At 32.5% G+C, this 18460-nt stretch overlaps 1 protein-coding gene across 4 annotated transcripts in view; it reads left to right on the forward strand.

Annotated features, from left to right (window-relative positions):
• The first annotated feature begins 6692 nt into the window (after positions 1-6692).
• Positions 6693-18460, forward strand: part of LOC105232865 (zinc finger protein ZFP2) — a 29915-nt gene continuing 18147 nt past the window's right edge. For 2 of the 4 annotated variants that reach the window (XM_049451255.1, XM_011214747.4), the window contains exons 1-3: positions 6706-6851; positions 6919-7233; positions 7284-7782. In XM_049451255.1, the coding sequence (XP_049307212.1) occupies positions 6979-7233; positions 7284-7782 (754 nt within the window). In that variant the 5' untranslated portion in view covers positions 6706-6851; positions 6919-6978. Of the gene's footprint in view, positions 6852-6918; positions 7234-7283; positions 7783-18460 lie in introns of all 4 variants that reach the window. The other 2 variants (XM_049451257.1, XM_049451256.1) reach the window with 2 other exon arrangements.

Consider the following 18460-nt stretch of genomic DNA (forward strand, 5'->3'; position numbering starts at 1 on the left):
GAAAACAAGCCCATGTGGTGTGCCGTACATACACATATATAGGGTGATTTTTTAAGAGCTTGATAACTTTTTTTAAAAAAAAAACGCATAAAATTTGCAAAATCTCATCGGTTCTTTATTTGAAACGTTAGATTGGTTCATGACATTTACTTTTTGAAGATAATTTCATTTAAATGTTGACCGCGGCTGCGTCTTAGGTGGTCCATTCGGAAAGTCCAATTTTGGGCAACTTTTTCGAGCATTTCGGCCGGAATAGCCCGAATTTCTTCGGAAATGTTGTCTTCCAAAGCTGGAATAGTTGCTGGCTTATTTCTGTAGACTTTAGACTTGACGTAGCCCACAAAAAATAGTCTAAAGGCGTTAAATCGCATGATCTTGGTGGCCAACTTACGGGTCCATTTCTTGAGATGAATTGTTGTCCGAAGTTTTCCCTCAAAATGGCCATAGAATCGCGAGCTGTGTGGCATGTAGCGCCATCTTGTTGAAACCACATGTCAACCAAGTTCAGTTCTTCTATTTTTGGCAACAAAAAGTTTGTTAGCATCGAACGATAGCGATCGCCATTCACCGTAACGTTGCGTCCAACAGCATCTTTGAAAAAATACGGTCCAATGATTCCACCAGCGTACAAACCACACCAAACAGTGCATTTTTCGGGATGCATGGGCAGTTCTTGAACGGCTTCTGGTTGCTCTTCACCCCAAATGCGGCAATTTTGCTTATTTACGTAGCCATTCAACCAGAAATGAGCCTCATCGCTGAACAAAATTTGTCGATAAAACACATTTCGAACCGAACACTGATTTTGGTAATAAAATTCAATGATTTGCAAGCGTTGCTCGTTAGTAAGTCTATTCATGATGAAATGTCAAAGCATACTGAGCATCTTTCTCTTTGACACCATGTCTGAAATCCCACGTGATCTGTCAAATACTAATGCATGAAAATCCTAACCTCAAAAAAATCACCCGTTATTTAATTAGATAAGTAAGACTTTTAAAATAGTATATAAGGTTTACAAATCTATCTATATAAATAAAAATGAATTGTTGTTCGTTAGTCTGATTAAAACTCGAGAACGGCTGGGTTTTGCCGATTGAGCTGATTTGGTTTTAAAATGTTTGTCATAGTCCAGGGTAGGTCTAAGCGGTGAGCAAATAAGGAAAAATTGCGAGTAAGATAGAGTAAGACGACAATTCCATTTTCCCATATAAAAGTTAACCAAACTGTATGTACGCTCATAACTTTCATACGACTGAACCAAATTTGATAATTTTTTTTTTTTAATGTTCGTTGAGGTTCAAGGATGGTTTTTACGGAGAGAAACATTCAAATAATTGCCGGAACACCACTAAAAACAGCCTATTTCTTTTTCTCATACATTTTCCCATATAAAAGTTGACCAAACTGTATGTACGCTCATAACTTTCATACGACTGAACCAAATTTGATAATTTTTTTTTTTTAAATGTTCGTTGAGGTTCAAGGATGGTTTTTACGGAGAGAAACATTCAAATAATTGCCGGAACACCACTAAAAACAGCCTATTTCTTTTTCTCATACAAAAATGTTTGTTCATTAGTAACGCTAAGAGAACGGCTGAACCAATATTGATGCAATTTTCAGAGGTTATTCGTTGTGGATCAAGGAAGGTTTAGAATTAGATTCCAAAAAGTAACATTTTCCATCAAATTTTTTTTCAATTTTTGTTTGTTTTGTTTTTCAAAAGAAAAATTATTGAAAATTATTCAGTGAAAACTTTACGTGTATTATTGTAGATTGAAATTTGTTACGAAGCCACCAAGAGGTCGCCCTAATATTGATCGGTGTTCTTTTTGCCATCAAAGTATGGCAGCCCAAGGCAAGGCAAGCCAAGAAGTACTCCCAAGATGTGATGACATACGTGCGGAATTATGGATCGCGGTAAATCAGCAAGCGATCGTCACGATGCCACAGCACGACTTTTCAAACAACAGTTACGATGTTTGATTGACTTTATCTTGAAGCAACGTACATGTGGTGCTGTTGGATGCTAAATGTACTCTGTTGAGTGGCAAAATAGAGGTTTTCCGCACGCACACATTCTTCTTTCGATAATGGTTACACCAGATCAAATTGATGAAATCATTTATCCGGAAATTCCTGATGTAGAGAAAGAATAATATGAAGTGTTGGAAACCAATATGGTTCATGAACCTTGCGGACACTACAATCCTTTTTCGGTTTGTATATCTGACAAGAAATGCGCGAAACACTATCCACGTGCTTTTCTTTCGGAAACACAAACTGGAAATGATGGATATCAACTCTATCGGCGTCGCTTACCAGATAACAGAACATTCAGCATTTAACTTAGAAGAGTGAATATCGAAGTTGATAACACATGGATCGTACTATATTCACCACTATTGTCTAATTCATATTCAAAACTCATATCAATTTTTAGTATTGCAGTTCGGTGAAATCGATAAAATACGTTTGTAAGTACGTCACCAAAGGGAGCAACATGGCAATAAAGCGCTTTGTTGGATATTTACTTTTACAATTCATGAACGTTTTCCGACTGTTGTGCGTCTCGCAGTTAATTTGGAGATTGGCCAAAGAGTGTATTTCACCCCAGAGAATACAGTATAGCCAGTGGAATCATCGCCAGCAACAAAATTAACATTGACAAGTTTTTTCTCAACTTTCATCAGTGATCCGTTTGTGAAAACATTGCTCTATTCGGAAATACCTTGAAATTATACATGGAATGCATCGTCGAAGAAATAGTTACGCAGAAAGTAAGGCCAACCAGTAGATTGACATCCAGGTGTCTTATCAACTAATGCATTAGGACGAATTTACACAAACAACCTGAAAAACGACGATTGTTTCTACCTTTGGTTGCTATTGATTAATGTACACGGTTCAACTTTATTTGAGTCATTGCTTACTGTGAATGGTTCGATGTGTGCAAATTTTGGAGAAGTAAGCCAGCAATTACAATTGCTGGAACACGTTAATCACTGGAATGAAAATGATGTTCGCATACTTTTCGATATAAACATCGACATTGTCAAAGACATTTTACATCGTCTTCGCTAAAAATTGGAAATGGTACTGGTGAGTTCTAACGATTTGCCATTTCAGTTGAAACGTATTCCGTTTCCAGTGAAAATTGAATTTGAGATAACAGTCAATAGGACCTAAAGATAGTCGCATAGTGTGAGGCATACATTTGGAAATGCTATGTTTTTCACACGGCCGTGGCGTGCTCACGAGTTGGAAAACCATCTTTTCTGTACACCGGAACAGAAACCGAAGAATGTGGTTTATAAAGCTGCGTTACATTGAAAAAAAATGAAATGATAAATTTAACTTTCTTTTCATTTCAAACTACATAATTTCACGCAGGACAACGGCTGCGGGGTCAGCAAGTAGTTAATAAAGAAAAAAGAATCACTGCATAGTACAAACAAAGAAAACGCTGTGAAACGCTGAAAAATCCTTCACTTTTGGTTTTTAAGGAAAGCTGGTTTTCCTCGTAAATATAAACACCCTAAACTTTTCAGCCATAAATTTGATAAGTGATTTTTAAATTACTAAATAAGCATAGAGAAATGCCATGTTGTCTAAGTGCAAATTTTTGAACTCTTAAACGTGAATATTTTTAAAAATATTAGCTATTTTTATATTATTTTTGGATATTCCTTCTCTGGAGAAGCTCCCCTATCCGCACATACCCCATTTATACAGAAATTCGGTTTTTTACCCCTCCGCCAAAGTAATCGGAATGGTGCCAATATGTCGATAACAAATATTAAATTGTCTATAACATAGTCAAAAAACATAATTATCAATAAAAATTAAAATATATATTGACTTTGTTTCATACTATTTGCGAAATTTATGTACAATTGATTTATTTTTAACCTTTTCGTGTTTGAGTTGCTTACAAAATATAAAAAAGAAATGTGGTGTCGTGAGACACCAGGTAGGAACGAAGTTCCTTCGGCTAATGTAGAATCGATACAATTTGCTGATTAGTTTTTATTTAAGTACAGATAAGTATTAAGAAAATTTAGTATTTTAAGAAATAATGAATTACGTAAAATAAAAAAAAAATTGTAATTCAAATTATTAACTAAAATAACAAAATAATAGTCAAGTTTGGTAAAACCAAATGTGCATGCCTATAACTTGCCCAAGTAATTAAAGAATTTCACATTTCCGAGTTCTCTACAATCGACTTGGAAGTTTTGGGTATAGGTGCTGTTTATACGCATTTCTTTGATTTAGCCGAGGCTTACTTACGCTGCAGTTTCTTGACCCATTGATGGGTTTCTTTTTGCAAAGGTGTGCATATAGTCTAGGTCTTCGAAACTTCTACTTTGACCACAGCTTATTCCTCCCGTTCCGCGTGTAGCCTTATCTATTACTATATCCAATACGATGTTAAGGGAATATCTAAGTCTTGATTCAGAAATCTCAAGTAGAAAATGTAAATTAAAGTTTTAGATATAAATTTTTTATTATTTTAACATTACAAGAATACATAACAAAATCTGAAAATAGGTGCCGGGGTCTATGTATATATACGGTTTCCTGGTGGCTTGAGCAGTTTTGATTAGATTTAAACAATTCTTGGTCATAAGGTGGCATACAAAGATATTAATTGTGCAAAATTGTATCCAGTTATATTCATAGCTACTTGATTTGTGTACTGGAAACTGAACGAATCAAGTGGAATTTAAAATTGTGCTATATGGGAAGTAGGCATGGTTGTTGTCCGATTTCGCAATGTTACATAAGAATGTAAGAAGAATGTCACGTACTAAATTTTGTCGAAATCGGTCAGTCGGGTCCCGAGATATGGGATTACAACAAAAAGTTGGCGGTGCCACACTCATCGTCTAATTTTCAAAACGGCTCCCATAAAGCTTTCTCATACCATCCTGGTGGTCTCTGTCGTATTAAGTTATTAATTTATCGTGCTTTTAGTAGAAATAAGCGGGATTATCCGCCGATTTGATTGTTGTAGCTTAAGTGGTTTAAGAGCTATGTACATTATTAGACGGCGGGGCCACGCCCACTTTTTCAAAAGGTTGTGCCCACAGGTGCCCTTAGCTAGCTTCATATCTTAACTGAGCGCTTAGTTATGGAACTTTATATATTTTCGGTTAGTGGCGATTTGTGTTCGGACAGACAGACAGTCAACCGAAATTCAACTTTATATATAACCCTATATCTATTTCGCTTAGATTTAGGTGATACGTACAACAGTTAGGTGAACCAAACTATAATACTCTGTAGTAACTGGTTGCAAGAGTATAAAAAGTACCAGCTGATAATGTGGGGTCTCAAAAGATAGGGACGTGCCCATACAAATGATTTTAATCCTCCCAATAATCTGAAACTACCACATTTATAACAGTTCGGTGTTTTTTTTTAATAATAAAAACTTAAATTTTGGGATATGGGACCGAGACTTTGACTCCTCTTACCTTTTTATTTTTCTATAAAACCGTTTATATTTTTTTTATTTTATAGGAACTAAATAATGTAAAAAAACAAAAAATATCAGTTGTTGGCGTAAATTATGTATTACTTTAATGACTATCAGTCTTTCCAAAACTTTCCAAAAAAAATATGTACGAAAAACTGTTTCGTCGGTCTCGGGGGGTATAGGAAGGTTAAGGAAAACGAATTGAAAGAATATGGCAACACAATGAGACATTCAAAGCTCTAAAGCTTATTCACAAAAGCGCAACGTAAACTTTTTCAATGGTGAACAAATGTGCAGGGGAGCGAACACTTGGTTAGAGCCCGCCTAATAGTATGCAATTAATACTTTTTTCTTACGCACTTTTTCTTACGGTTTTACTCTCACTTTTTTTCTTTTTTTTTTTCTTCGCTAAAATATTAGTTAAATACTACATTTAGAGCATTATAACAAAAACTCAAACCATTAACCAACCTGCTCCAAAAAATATGCAACAATTCAACTCCCCATAAACGTACTTAGTGCAAGCACAATTCTCACCCAAAACTTATTTGCATACACAAGTATGTTATAGATTTTGATGCCCAATTATTCGGTTTTTCGATTCTTACGGTTTTACTATCACTTTTTTCAGTTAGGTCCCGCAGCAAAATCCCTATCTTTTCCAAGGCTGCCGTAAGGAACTTCGTTCTAAAAACGATAATCTATTAATATCTATAATGATCTCTATTCAGTATATTCAAAATGGCAGATAAGAGTTCTTTTTAATTCAGGTCTCAAATTTTAGGCAATATTTGGAGACTAACGCTGGAGACTGTTTAGTGAGTAGTAACTCGTCACAAATTGAGATTTTCCGTGCGGTTCTGTAATGTGAGACAGTCTCAAGTATCTAAATTTGAGATTTTAGTTAAAAACGATTTTTGAGATTTTGCTATTCTGTAAGTGACAGTGACAAAATCTATTACCACTAACTACCAGGTCTCAAATTTGAGGCAATATTTTGAGACTAACGTTAGAGACTGTAACTAGTCACAAATTGAGATTTTATCTCAAAATGACTCAAATAGAGACTGGTTACTGAATCCCGCTATTTACCTCAAAAAGAGAGTAGAGACTTGTAACAGAATCCCGCTATTAGCGTGTTTGTGGGGAGGAAAAATTATTTATTGTGTTGAAATTTGAAGCCTTGCAACTCTGCCAAAAACGATAGTTTCCGTACATATCGATATGCGATATATTTCTGTCCTGCTGTAGTTTTATGTGCTAATGTATTTGGGTATAATAAAATAAAAGATATAATTAGGTTAGAAGTATAAAATTTTGCTATATTTGTTTTGAAATTTACCATATTATATAAGCTTAGGAGGTATTGTATAATCTATTTTCAAAAATGCTAATGTTTGTTTATGACAATAAGATATAATGTTTTGCAGGTGGTACAAAACTTAATACAAGGTTCTTACCCTGCATATGTATATACAATTCAATCTAATATGGTGTTAACTTCAGAGAGAAAATACTTCAGTAGTGAATCACATATTGATGAAGGGAATACTTTAGTCCAGAATGACTTTATGTTAACAAATGACAAATGTTTCCTCTGTGATCGCGATTTCGTTGAAGGAGAAGACACTTTCCTAATTTTTGAAATGCGGCTGCGTGAGGATGGTGGAATTGATAACCCTTTGTCTCTTGTATTAGCAACTGCTTTAGGCAGAGAATTAAATGAAATTAACTCGCATTCCAACGTAAGAAACAAATATTCTTTTAAGATTTAATATAACTTTATTTCTTGCAGTTACTCTGCTTGTCTTGCAATACAAATATTTTGGAGTTTGAAAAACTACTTCATAACTTTTGCGAACTGCGAATAAAAATAATCAAAGCGTATAATCGAACTGTTCAAATATACAACATAGATCCAATACTTATTGATGGTGAAAACGAGATATCTCGAATAGAGAAGCCTGAATTAAGTGAATTAATTGAAAATATAATGATTGATGAATTGCATAGCAAAACTCTAGACGGAAATTCAACCGAATGCCAGAATGAAAGCTTAGGATCCTTTGGCGATGACACTGCAGAAGCTATTGAGACGAATGTTCTTGTGAACACAGAACTCACGTTGGATGACAGTGTAGTGGACTTAATAGAAGAGCTTACCGATAGCGAAGAAATGATTACTGAATCTAAACTTTTAAATATTGAAACGCAATACGAGGCACAAAGTGAAAGTTCTCAATTCAATAATTACAGCGGCATTATTGCGAACTTAACAGAAAATCCTCAGCAAGGTAAGTCTTCAGTTTGATTGATACTGTAATAACCACGATTATAGCATTTATTTTTGATATCGTATTTATTATAGACAATTATTATTATTTACTTGGAACTAAATTTATTATATTTCCGTATATTCATTTATGACGTGTAACCGGAACTAAGCTTATACTTATATCCATACTGCTATAATAAGGGCACAATTCCGATTTCTTTGGCGCCGCGATTTGAAGGTACCGTTGGAAAGAGGAAGTCCTCCTGATTAAAAAAACATATAATGTTATAGGGTCCGCAAATGCCTAGTTTAGGAGATATTCGGCCTTAAAGTTCAAAAATTCGCAAAATTGGACCATTTCAAGGAGTTATTTCACCACTTTAAACACTTTTTTCTCATTTTTCACATCAAATTAATTAAATTGCATTATAATCTTTTAAATAAACCTATATTTTACTCTTTTTTCACGTTTTTTTACCTAAAAATTTTTATTTTAAAAATCACATTTTACACTTGTGTGAACCTCATTTGTTTACCAAAAATTACGATGAAATGGAGCGCTGCCATGTGATGATAAGGCAATTCGATGAAATTCCTCTTTTTCGCAAAAATTCCTCTATTCATGCATATGAATATTTTCTTTTTTAAATTTATTGAGCAAATAAGTAATATTATATACAAATTAACTTCCCTTGTGTGAGAAGTATTAAAAATATATATATTCCGTACCGCTACGCGCGGTAGAAATTAAACACAAGTGTTGGTTTTGAGTGCGATAATATATGGTGCGCTTCGATCATCAAGATGATCTCTCAATACGCTTGCCGATTATCCACTGGTCTTTATTAGTAACATCACTTATATTTATATTCTTATAATTCTATGCTTATTACTAAAGATGCTTTGGCATTACATTAAGTGATGAAATGCCAGAGCATTGGATTTCCAATTATTCTCATTATCAAAACAAATAATGGAATATTGAATTTTGCTTACTTATCAAAACAAGTGATGTATTGATTTCTAATTAATTAAAGTATTCTGCTGACCAAGCAGTAATACTGTGAGAAGATACAATTGTTTACATTTATCATTAAGTATCTGTGTGGCTGCTGCCGTTAACTCCCCCCTCTCTAAGATGAATCGTCCCCGATTCAGTATCATTTTTTGATATATTGTAAATGCTCTCTAAAACAGCATTATATGACAATTCTTGAAATTTTAATTTTTTGCTTTGCTTATTGGTTTTATATAATTTTTTTAATTTTAAAATCTTATAGATTATGTATATTGTTATTAATAGTACAAGTATTACAATTATGTACCAGAAAAGTGATTGATTTTTAAATTCTTTAATTCGTTCACTCAAAATATTTATGTTTTCAAATTTAAATTCTTTATTCTGTGTTTCCATATATTCTATAATTTCATAATTATTAATATGATTATTTTTTAAATAATTCCAAATTTTACAATAAATATTTTCGTAAGTTATATTATCAATATTTGTATAATTTTCGAATGTTACAAGGTAAACTCCATTTATGGCAGAGTCATCTATAGTATGATTTCCAGAGACTAATATTGTTCCTTCTTTAATTATATCTGTCTTTATGTTTTTCTTTAATTTTTTTACATTTTCCTTTTTTATTGGACAAAATATCTGATAGGCAAGTATTTTTACTATTAATTTTACAATAGGTATTTATCATTTCTTTTTTGCAGTTTTTTATATTTATATATTCTTTTTTGCATTTCGCAATTTCATTATCAATTATTAATTTGCCATCTCTTTGTGTAATTGCTCTTACTTCATAATATTTATAATTTTATATATAATTTTTGGGTATTTAATATATGTTTATAACTATTACATCTTTATTCTGTACTATTTTAAAATTTGAAATATCTATTAAATCAGTTATTGTCAATCATCCATGATGTCTGTCATTGTATTAGTAATTAATGTTAGAATAATTAAGATTTAATATTATCTTTATGTACTATTCTATTCCTGTAGTTAATTCTAACTTTATTCCCTAAGTCTTCTTTTACTACCTGTTCCTTGTATCTAGGATTTAGTTTATTTCTCTCTCCTGTAATCTTTTCATATATAACATCTCCGCATAAATATGTTTTATTAATTCTATTTTTATTGTATCTTTCTAGCATTTTAGTTTGTGCTAATAAAAGTTTGTCTGGTAAAATATCATGAGAGACTTTATTATAAAGTACTTCAAATGGTTTCTCATTAGTATGTATAGTTTTATTATATTGTTGGGCAGCTCTAAATATAGATTCTGAAAAGCTTATTAAATTATATTCTTGTTTAATACATCGCGAAATTTCAATTATTGTTGAATGTACCCTCTCGATTTGACCATTCGTGGTACTATGATTTGGGTTACAAAAAAATATTTCTAGTTGAAGTCTCTGCATCAAGGACTTAAATTGTACGGTAGTGAATCCTGGTTCGTTATCAATTGTTAATTTCTTTATATTAGGGAAGCTTTGTAATATTTCTAACACTTTATCTTCTAAATTAATCTTATCTTCGATTTGCTTAAAAACCAAAAATTTGGAATAGCTATCTATACACGTAATGAATTTTAAAGATTGCGCATAGAATATATCCATGTGTATCTGTGCTCCTTCCTCTGTAGGTATTGGGACCTCTCCAATTGGTATTTTTATAGGATGTCTATCATATTTGTTTTTATTACATATGTATGTCGCAATTCCTTACATATTCTTTGAATTGTTTTCTCATTTCAGGCCAATAATATTTTTTGCAAATTTGATCCAAATTTTCTTGGTAACTTCTATGTGCTGTGTATGCGTTTGTTCTATTATAATTCCTTGGTCTTCTCTGTTTGTTATGTCAATTGCAAAATTTTTCGCATATATGAATTTATTAGTAAATGTTTCTCTTATTTTCGCTTGTATTTCGTACAGATCCTCTATTGAGCAATGTATTGCCGTAACTATATTTGGTTTGATGTATTCCTTTAATATTGTGATTAAATTATCAACAGTATCATATTCAATTTAATGTCTAATTTTTCCAAATTCTTGAATTTGCTCATGTATTGTAAATCTATGTTTACTTAGTAAAATTTGTTGTTTAAATTGGTTTAATGGTTTTTTTTTGTCTCGGGTATCTGAGTATGATCACTACTTTCAGCTGAATGTTGAGTTACTGTGGTTGACGATTCGTCGGATAAATTATTAAGAAATTGTCGTGATAGAGCATCTGCTATCACATTTGTTTTACCTGGTTTATATATAATTTTTGCTCCATATTCTCCAATTAAAGCATGCCATCTTTTCATTTTGGCATTTGGATTTCTAGGTGAGACTGCAAATGTTAGTGGTTGGTGATCAGTATGAATTTCCAAATCTGAAACTCCGTATAAATAATTTCTTAGATTTTTTAATGCCCATACGATAGCGTATAGTTCTTTTTCGTTAGTCGCGTAATTTTTTTCAGTTGAATTTAATGTTTTAGATATAAATGTAATAGGTTTGCCCCCTTGGCTTAAGACTCCACCAATAGCTTCATTTGATGCATCTGTTGTTAATATAAATGTTTCGTTAAAATTTGGTTGAATTAATTCAACTTGATCTACTAATATAGACTTCAATTTCTCAATTGCCAAAAGTCCTTCTTGTTCCAATCTAATTTTAATTTTTTTAGACATATGTTGTGAAACTCTTCCGTTTTCACCTGATAAATATATTGTTAATGGTTTTGCTATTTTAGCATAATTTTTAATAAACTTCCTGTAATATCCAATCATTCCTAGGAAACTTCGTAACTGTCGTAGAGTTGTTGGAACCGGAAAATTTAAAATTGTTTCAACTTTTTTGGGATCTGTCTTTATAACATTATTTGCAACAATATATCCCAAAAATTCTACTTCTTCTTGGTAAAATTTAGATTTTTGTAATGAAATTTTCATATTTGCGTTTTTTAGTACTTCTATTATTATACTTAAATGTTTTTTATGTTCCTCGAAGCTTTTTGAAAATACGATTATATCGTCAATATAAACATGACAAAATTTTCCAATAAAGTCCCTTAAAACATTGTCCATCGCCCTTTGAAATATACTAGGCGCGTTTTTTAAACCAAATGGCATTCTTAAAAATTCGTATTTTCCGTTATTTACTGAAAATGCAGTTTTTTCAATATCGTGTTCTTTAATAAGGATCTGGTGAAAACCCTATTCCAGATCTATTGTGGAAAAATATTTCGAACTTCCTAAATTTGAAAGTATTATATTCCTATCCGGAATTGGATATTTATCCGATTTTGTTACTTCATTTAATTTTTTATAATCGATTACCATTCGCAATTTCGGCGTACCGTCTTCATTTACACCTTTTTTTGGTACAACCCAAATTGGTGAATTATATGCGCTCTTACTTGGCCTTATTATTTTATCTTCCATCAATTTTTTTACCTCTTCGTTTATGAAAGAATTAGCAGAAAGAGGATATGGGTATTGTTTACTCCATATAGGAGTTTCAACAATTGTCGTTATATCCGTTCGAAACGGTAAATTCATATTTATTGCAGAATGTATTTGATAGATTTCATTTCTAATTTCCTCTCTTAAATTTTCAATTTCATCTTCGTTTATGCCGGTATTTCCTTCGACTGGCGCTTTAGAGAACTTTTCCTCTAAAATAATTTTGTTTACATAGTTTTCCTCTTCTATATTGCCGGTATTATCATCGGCTGGCGTTGTAGAACTTCTTTGTTCCACAATATATTTTTTATTTAATTTGCCGGTATTATCATCGGCTGGCGTTGTAGAACTTCTTTGTTCCACAATATATTTTTTATTTAATTTGCCGGTATTATCATCGGCTGGCGTTGTAGAACTTTTTCGTTCCACAATATTTTTTGCATAATTATTGCTTCTACTCTGCTGGTATAAATCTTCAGCTGGCGTTGTAGAGCTTTCCTGCTCCACAGTATTTATTTTTTTATATTTGCCGGTATTTCCGTCGGCTGGCGCTTTAGAAGTCTTTGCTTCCAAAGTAATTCCGTCCTCCTTTACGATCTTTAAATTATCCTTACTTTTCTGATGCTCATATTCGCATCCTAAGCTAAATATATCCTCCTCTGTTTCATTATTTATTATTAATTTCTTTTTTTCCAAGTTAATCACAGCATTAATGTCGTTCAAAAATTTGTATCCTATTAATAAGTCTGCTTCCAAATTTTCAATTTCGTAGAATATTTGTTTTTTACCGAATAATGTGATAATGTGATAATAGCGTATTATCGAAAAGCCATTAATTGTTTTTACTCTTTTTTGTATATCCAATTTATTTTTATTTTTGTATATTCCTGATTTAATATAGCAACTAGTTGCTCCTGTATCTATTAATATTTTAAAGTTTTGACCAGTAACCCTGTCATCTAGAAATATATATGGCAGAGTTAATTTTGGCCTAAAAAATGATCCTCCTTAATATTATTAATGCGCTGTGTCTTAGTCGGTGGCTGCACATTCTGTTGTGTACTTCCATGTGGCCTTTTTTCTAAATTGTTTTGGTTAAATGTTGTTGGCTTTTGCAACATACGGTTGCGTGTATGGATGCTTGAGTCGACATCCATTGGTGTAGGTCGTGGTTGGTTATTCTGGTATCCCATTCTTTGGTTATAATTCCTTTGTGGTTGGACTTGTGGGAACCGTAAATTATTATTAAAATTACCATTATTGAATCTGTTGTTAGAAGTATGTTGCCTGTTATTATTGTTGGGATTTGAATAGTTTTTTCCAAATTGTAATGCGAATGCTGCTCGCATATTGTTGGATTCTAATTCTTGTGCTTTTGCTAAAGCTTTTGGTAAGTCGCTTGGCGATAGTGAAAATAAAATGTTTGCTAAGTTTCCGTTTAGCCCCGTTATAAATGTGCGTAAGGCATCCCGCCTATTTTTAGCATTAAATTCTTTAGTTACGGCACTAACTGATCCGTAAGTCATTATCGTTTTTTTAATTAGCAATGTTAATTTCTCATTAACCTTATTATAAAATTCGATTATGGAGTAATTGCCTTGACGCAAAATACTCATTTCTTGCTCAATTATATGAGCTGGTCGCTTGTCGGCGTAAGCGAAATCTAATCGTGCTAGAATAGCATCAAAATTTAAAACCGTTCCGTGGTTGGACAAAATGTCATTAGCATCGTGAGTAATTTTATTTCTTAATATTGTCAATGCAGCAAAATACCTACGGCTGCCTCTTACGTATAAACTCATCGCATTGTTAGCCGATTCCTTCCAGCTAACATATTTATTCTGTTTTCCCCCAAATTCTGGTAAAGACTTTATTACTTCTAGGGATTCGTCACAGCGAATCTCTGAATTTATTACTTCAGGTTCGTAATCTGTTATTGTTGTAGACTTCGTTAAGTCTTCTATTTGTCTGCGCATTTCAGATATTTCTAATCTAAGTGATGCATTCGTTGCGGCAATTAGTCTTGCGACTAAGGTCTCATTTTCGCTAGTTAAAGCCATTTTTATTTATTAATTTTCCTTTTCTTTAAATATGGGCAATTTTTAATTTTATGGTTGCTTTTACAATAATGCAACCTTTCGTATTTTGGAGCACTTGCATTACTCCCCATTTAAAACAAATATTCCTTTTTTGATACTTCTATCATCTCTATAGTCTCAGACATAACTGTCTCCTGATTATAATAATCCTCAAGTGTGGCCTTCTTATCTTTTCCTATATATTTAAAAACTTTCTCCATACATTTAATTTTAAGTTTATCTTTATTTACATCCCTTTCTTTTTTGTTAATGCTATCGACTAATACAAATCCTTCAAGATTTCTAACTATTCTGTCTATTTCGTTATAGTCCAAGTCAGTTGGTAGAGCATCCGTCATTTTGTTTTTTATTTTTTTTTTATTTCTAATTTTTATTTTTTGATCCTTTCTAGGAAAGGAGACTCTTTTATTCTGGAGGGTCTGAAGTTCAGAATCGCAGATTTGAGTTTTATTATAAACCGGGGGCCCCCCTTGCGGTGGTGAATCGCGTTTTTTTTAATATTTTATTATTTGGCTGGTCGAGCCTTTATTTAAAATTTTTAAGATTTAATTTTGTACTTTTTTATTTTATTTTTTTTTTTTGAATCGCGGTTTCAAAATATTTTATTACTTGGCTGGTCGAGCCTTCAATGATTCTTAATAGTTTAAACTTAATTGCTAAAATTGATTGTCTTATATATTAATGTACTAATACATTTGATAAATGTGGATAATAAAATCTTACTCCTTCTTCTCCTCGTCTTTTGTGGTGTGTTGTAATTTCCTTAGTCCTTGGTTTCCCTCGATGGCTACGCCGCTGCTTGACGTGCAATGCCTAATGATGTTTTTTTGTTTTTTAAATATTTGTATTTTGTGATTTAAGTCACTCTTTACTTTTTTATTCACTGTTCATTTTTAAAAATTTATTTAAAAAAAAAATTTTGTTCTTATTTATTCTGCGATTGTCACAACACAACAAGTAATGAAGTTTTTGCTCACTTTACTTCAAGTTTGGTTTGGCTTTTCTCCCTATTTTTGGGATACTTGTTTTTTCTTTTTAATTTTTAATGCGTTATTCACATATGTACTACCTCTCGCATGAGGTTTATGTACGTTTACCGGTTAGTGTTCACTAATCGCGACCGTTATGGTTCTAGGGATACATTTCTCTCCCTTTATACGACGAACACGTGCCTTAACGTTGGGCGCCAATTAACTTCCCTTGTGTGGGAAGTATTAAAAAAATATATTCCGTACCGCTACGCGCGGTAGAAATTAAACACAAGTGTTGGTTTTGAGTGCGATAATATATGGTGCGCTTCGATCATCAAGATGATCTCTCAATACGCTTGCCGATTATCCACTGGTCTTTATTAGTAACATCACTTATATTTATATTCTTATAATTCTATGCTTATTACTAAAGATGCTTTGGCATTACATTAAGTGATGAAATGCCAGAGCATTGGATTTCCAATTATTCTCATTATCAAAACAAATAATGGAATATTGAATTTTGCTTACTTATCAAAACAAGTGATGTATTGATTTCTAATTAATTAAAGTATTCTGCTGACCAAGCAGTAATACTGTGAGAAGATACAATTGTTTACATTTATCATTAAGTATCTGTTTGGCTGCTGCCGTTAACTTACATGTATTAATATTATATGTATATACATATGTGTAAATAATATTATATAATAATATTACGTAATAAAGTGTGAAGTATACAGTACAGTATGAAAACTCTAATTTTATTTCAATATGTGTGCATGATAATCAAAAAATATAACCACTTCATACCCAAAACTCATATTTTAAATATAATAATATACGAGTATATGTATATCGTCGACTAAAATACAAACTAATGTGTTTAAATGAGTTAAGCATCCGCCCACTCTACCCGGAAAAACTGGCGCACCTTAATAAAACAGCTCAGTTCACCACAGCAGATGACACTAAAACAGAACTCACCACATCTGTAAACCAACCCACTCCGCAAAAGGATGGACAAAAAAAAGCGGACACACTTCGTTACATACAGTTCGCATATCAACATACGTTCACCGATCTCGCGCTGCAATAAAATCTCGCACAATAAATCGGATCAATCCTGCATTAGCATTCAACTTTCGGTTTTGATATTTCCACGTTGGGTCACGTCGCCACCAACTTCCATTTATTTACTTCGTGGTACATCGATCCTGTGACTTGATACGACGACGAGCCTGTGCGATAAATTCTTTGGGCACCCAATTCGGTTGGCATCCACATTTTAATAACATTAAAAACGTTTACTTTTATAAAAAACATTTGTACATACATATATTAAATAAACATTAAATTAAAACGATTGTTCATTCTAAATAAGTTGGTGTTTTCTTTGGCGATCATAAAAGTGGTTTGTACTCCCGTTTGCATATGCAACCAACACTCTTAAACACAATGTATCATCAAAAATAAATGGAAATCGCTGACAGATATAATAATCAAAATTTATCCATTTTATAACGAAAACTTAAATTTTATTTCAATATTGGATATAAAGTGGTTATATTTTTTGGTTATTATGCACTCATATTGAAATAAAATTTAAGTTTTCGTTATAAAATGGATAAATTTTGATTATTATATCTGTCAGCGATTTCCATTTATTTTTGATGATACATTGGTTTGTATTTTATCGACGATATATACTCGTATATTATTATATTTAAAATATGAGTTTTGGGTACATATATATTGTCACCTAAAATACAAACCAATGTATCATCAAACATAAATGGAAATCGCTGATAGATATAATAACCAAAATTTACCATTTTATAACGAAAACTTAAATTTTGAGAAAGGTTTACTACGCGAAAGTACTTCAGTCACCCCTGGTATTCGCTCGGCCAGGGTTATTTTTTTAGAGCGCGGCCGAAGGCCGCCAACGCAGAAAGGAGTACTACGCGAAAGTACTTCAGTCACCCCTGGTATTCGCTCGGCCAGGGTTATTTTTTTAGAGCGCGGCCAAAGGCCGCCAACGCAGAAAGGAGTACTACGCGAAAGTACTTCAGTCACCCCGGGTATTCGCTCGGCCAGGGTTATTTTTTTAGAGCGCGGCCGAAGGCCGCCAACGCAGAAAGGAGTACTACGCGAGAGTACTTCGGTCACCCCGGGTATTCATATGTATAATATAATATTATCACACGATTTTACTTATCTGTGTTTATTAAATATACATAAATCACATATTATTCATATATGTATGTATGTATATAGAAAAGTGTTCACATATTCAATTTTAGCTTGAAAAATCTTCTTTATAGTTTTTTTATAGTTAATAAAGAAAAAGGAATCACTCGAAAGTACAAACAAAGAAAACGCTGTGAAACGCTAAAAACGTCCTTCACTTTTGGTTTTTAAGGTGTGGCAATGCTGGTTTTCCTCGTAAATATAAACACTCTAAGCTTTTCAGCCATAAATTTGGTAAGTGATTTTAAATTACTAAATTTTGCTGAAAAATTACAAAATAAAAGTGAAAAGTGAACTTATTTCAATGTTAAGAGTGTATATTTAAATATAGTGAGTGAAAAACGTGAAAATATTCTGTGAAACATGGAGAAATAACATGTGTTCTTAGGGCAAATTTTGAATTTTTAAACGTGAATATTTTTAAAAATATTAGCTATTTTTACATAATTTTTTGGATATTCCTCCTCTAGAGAAGCCCCCCTATCCGTACATATCCCATTTTCCCGGAAATTTGGTTTTTTTTTACCCCTCCGCCAAAGTAATCGGAATCGTGCCTATTCCTCCTCTAGAGAAGCCCCCCTATCCGTACATATCCCATTTTCCCGGAAATTTGGTTTTTTTACCCCTCCGCCAAAGTAATCCGAATCGTGCCATAATAAGAACTAAAGGTTCTTCAAAATGTGTTTATCTAAACATTTTTGGTGGAAACTTTAGTATACCATCCCACGATTTCAGGGTTAAAAGTGGTATGTTTGGACAGGGCGGATGCTCCAGATTAAGAAAATATATAAATGTTGCCGCCGCAAACTTGCAGTTTTTTTTTTGAAAATTTTGCAAACTTTATCTTGCAATTTCTCGATTTCTAGTAATTATTTAATTCATACTATGCACTTTTTATG

Source organism: Bactrocera dorsalis, chromosome 3 (genome assembly GCF_023373825.1).
Source record: "Bactrocera dorsalis isolate Fly_Bdor chromosome 3, ASM2337382v1, whole genome shotgun sequence".
In the NCBI taxonomy this organism is placed as follows: domain Eukaryota; kingdom Metazoa; phylum Arthropoda; class Insecta; order Diptera; family Tephritidae; genus Bactrocera; species Bactrocera dorsalis.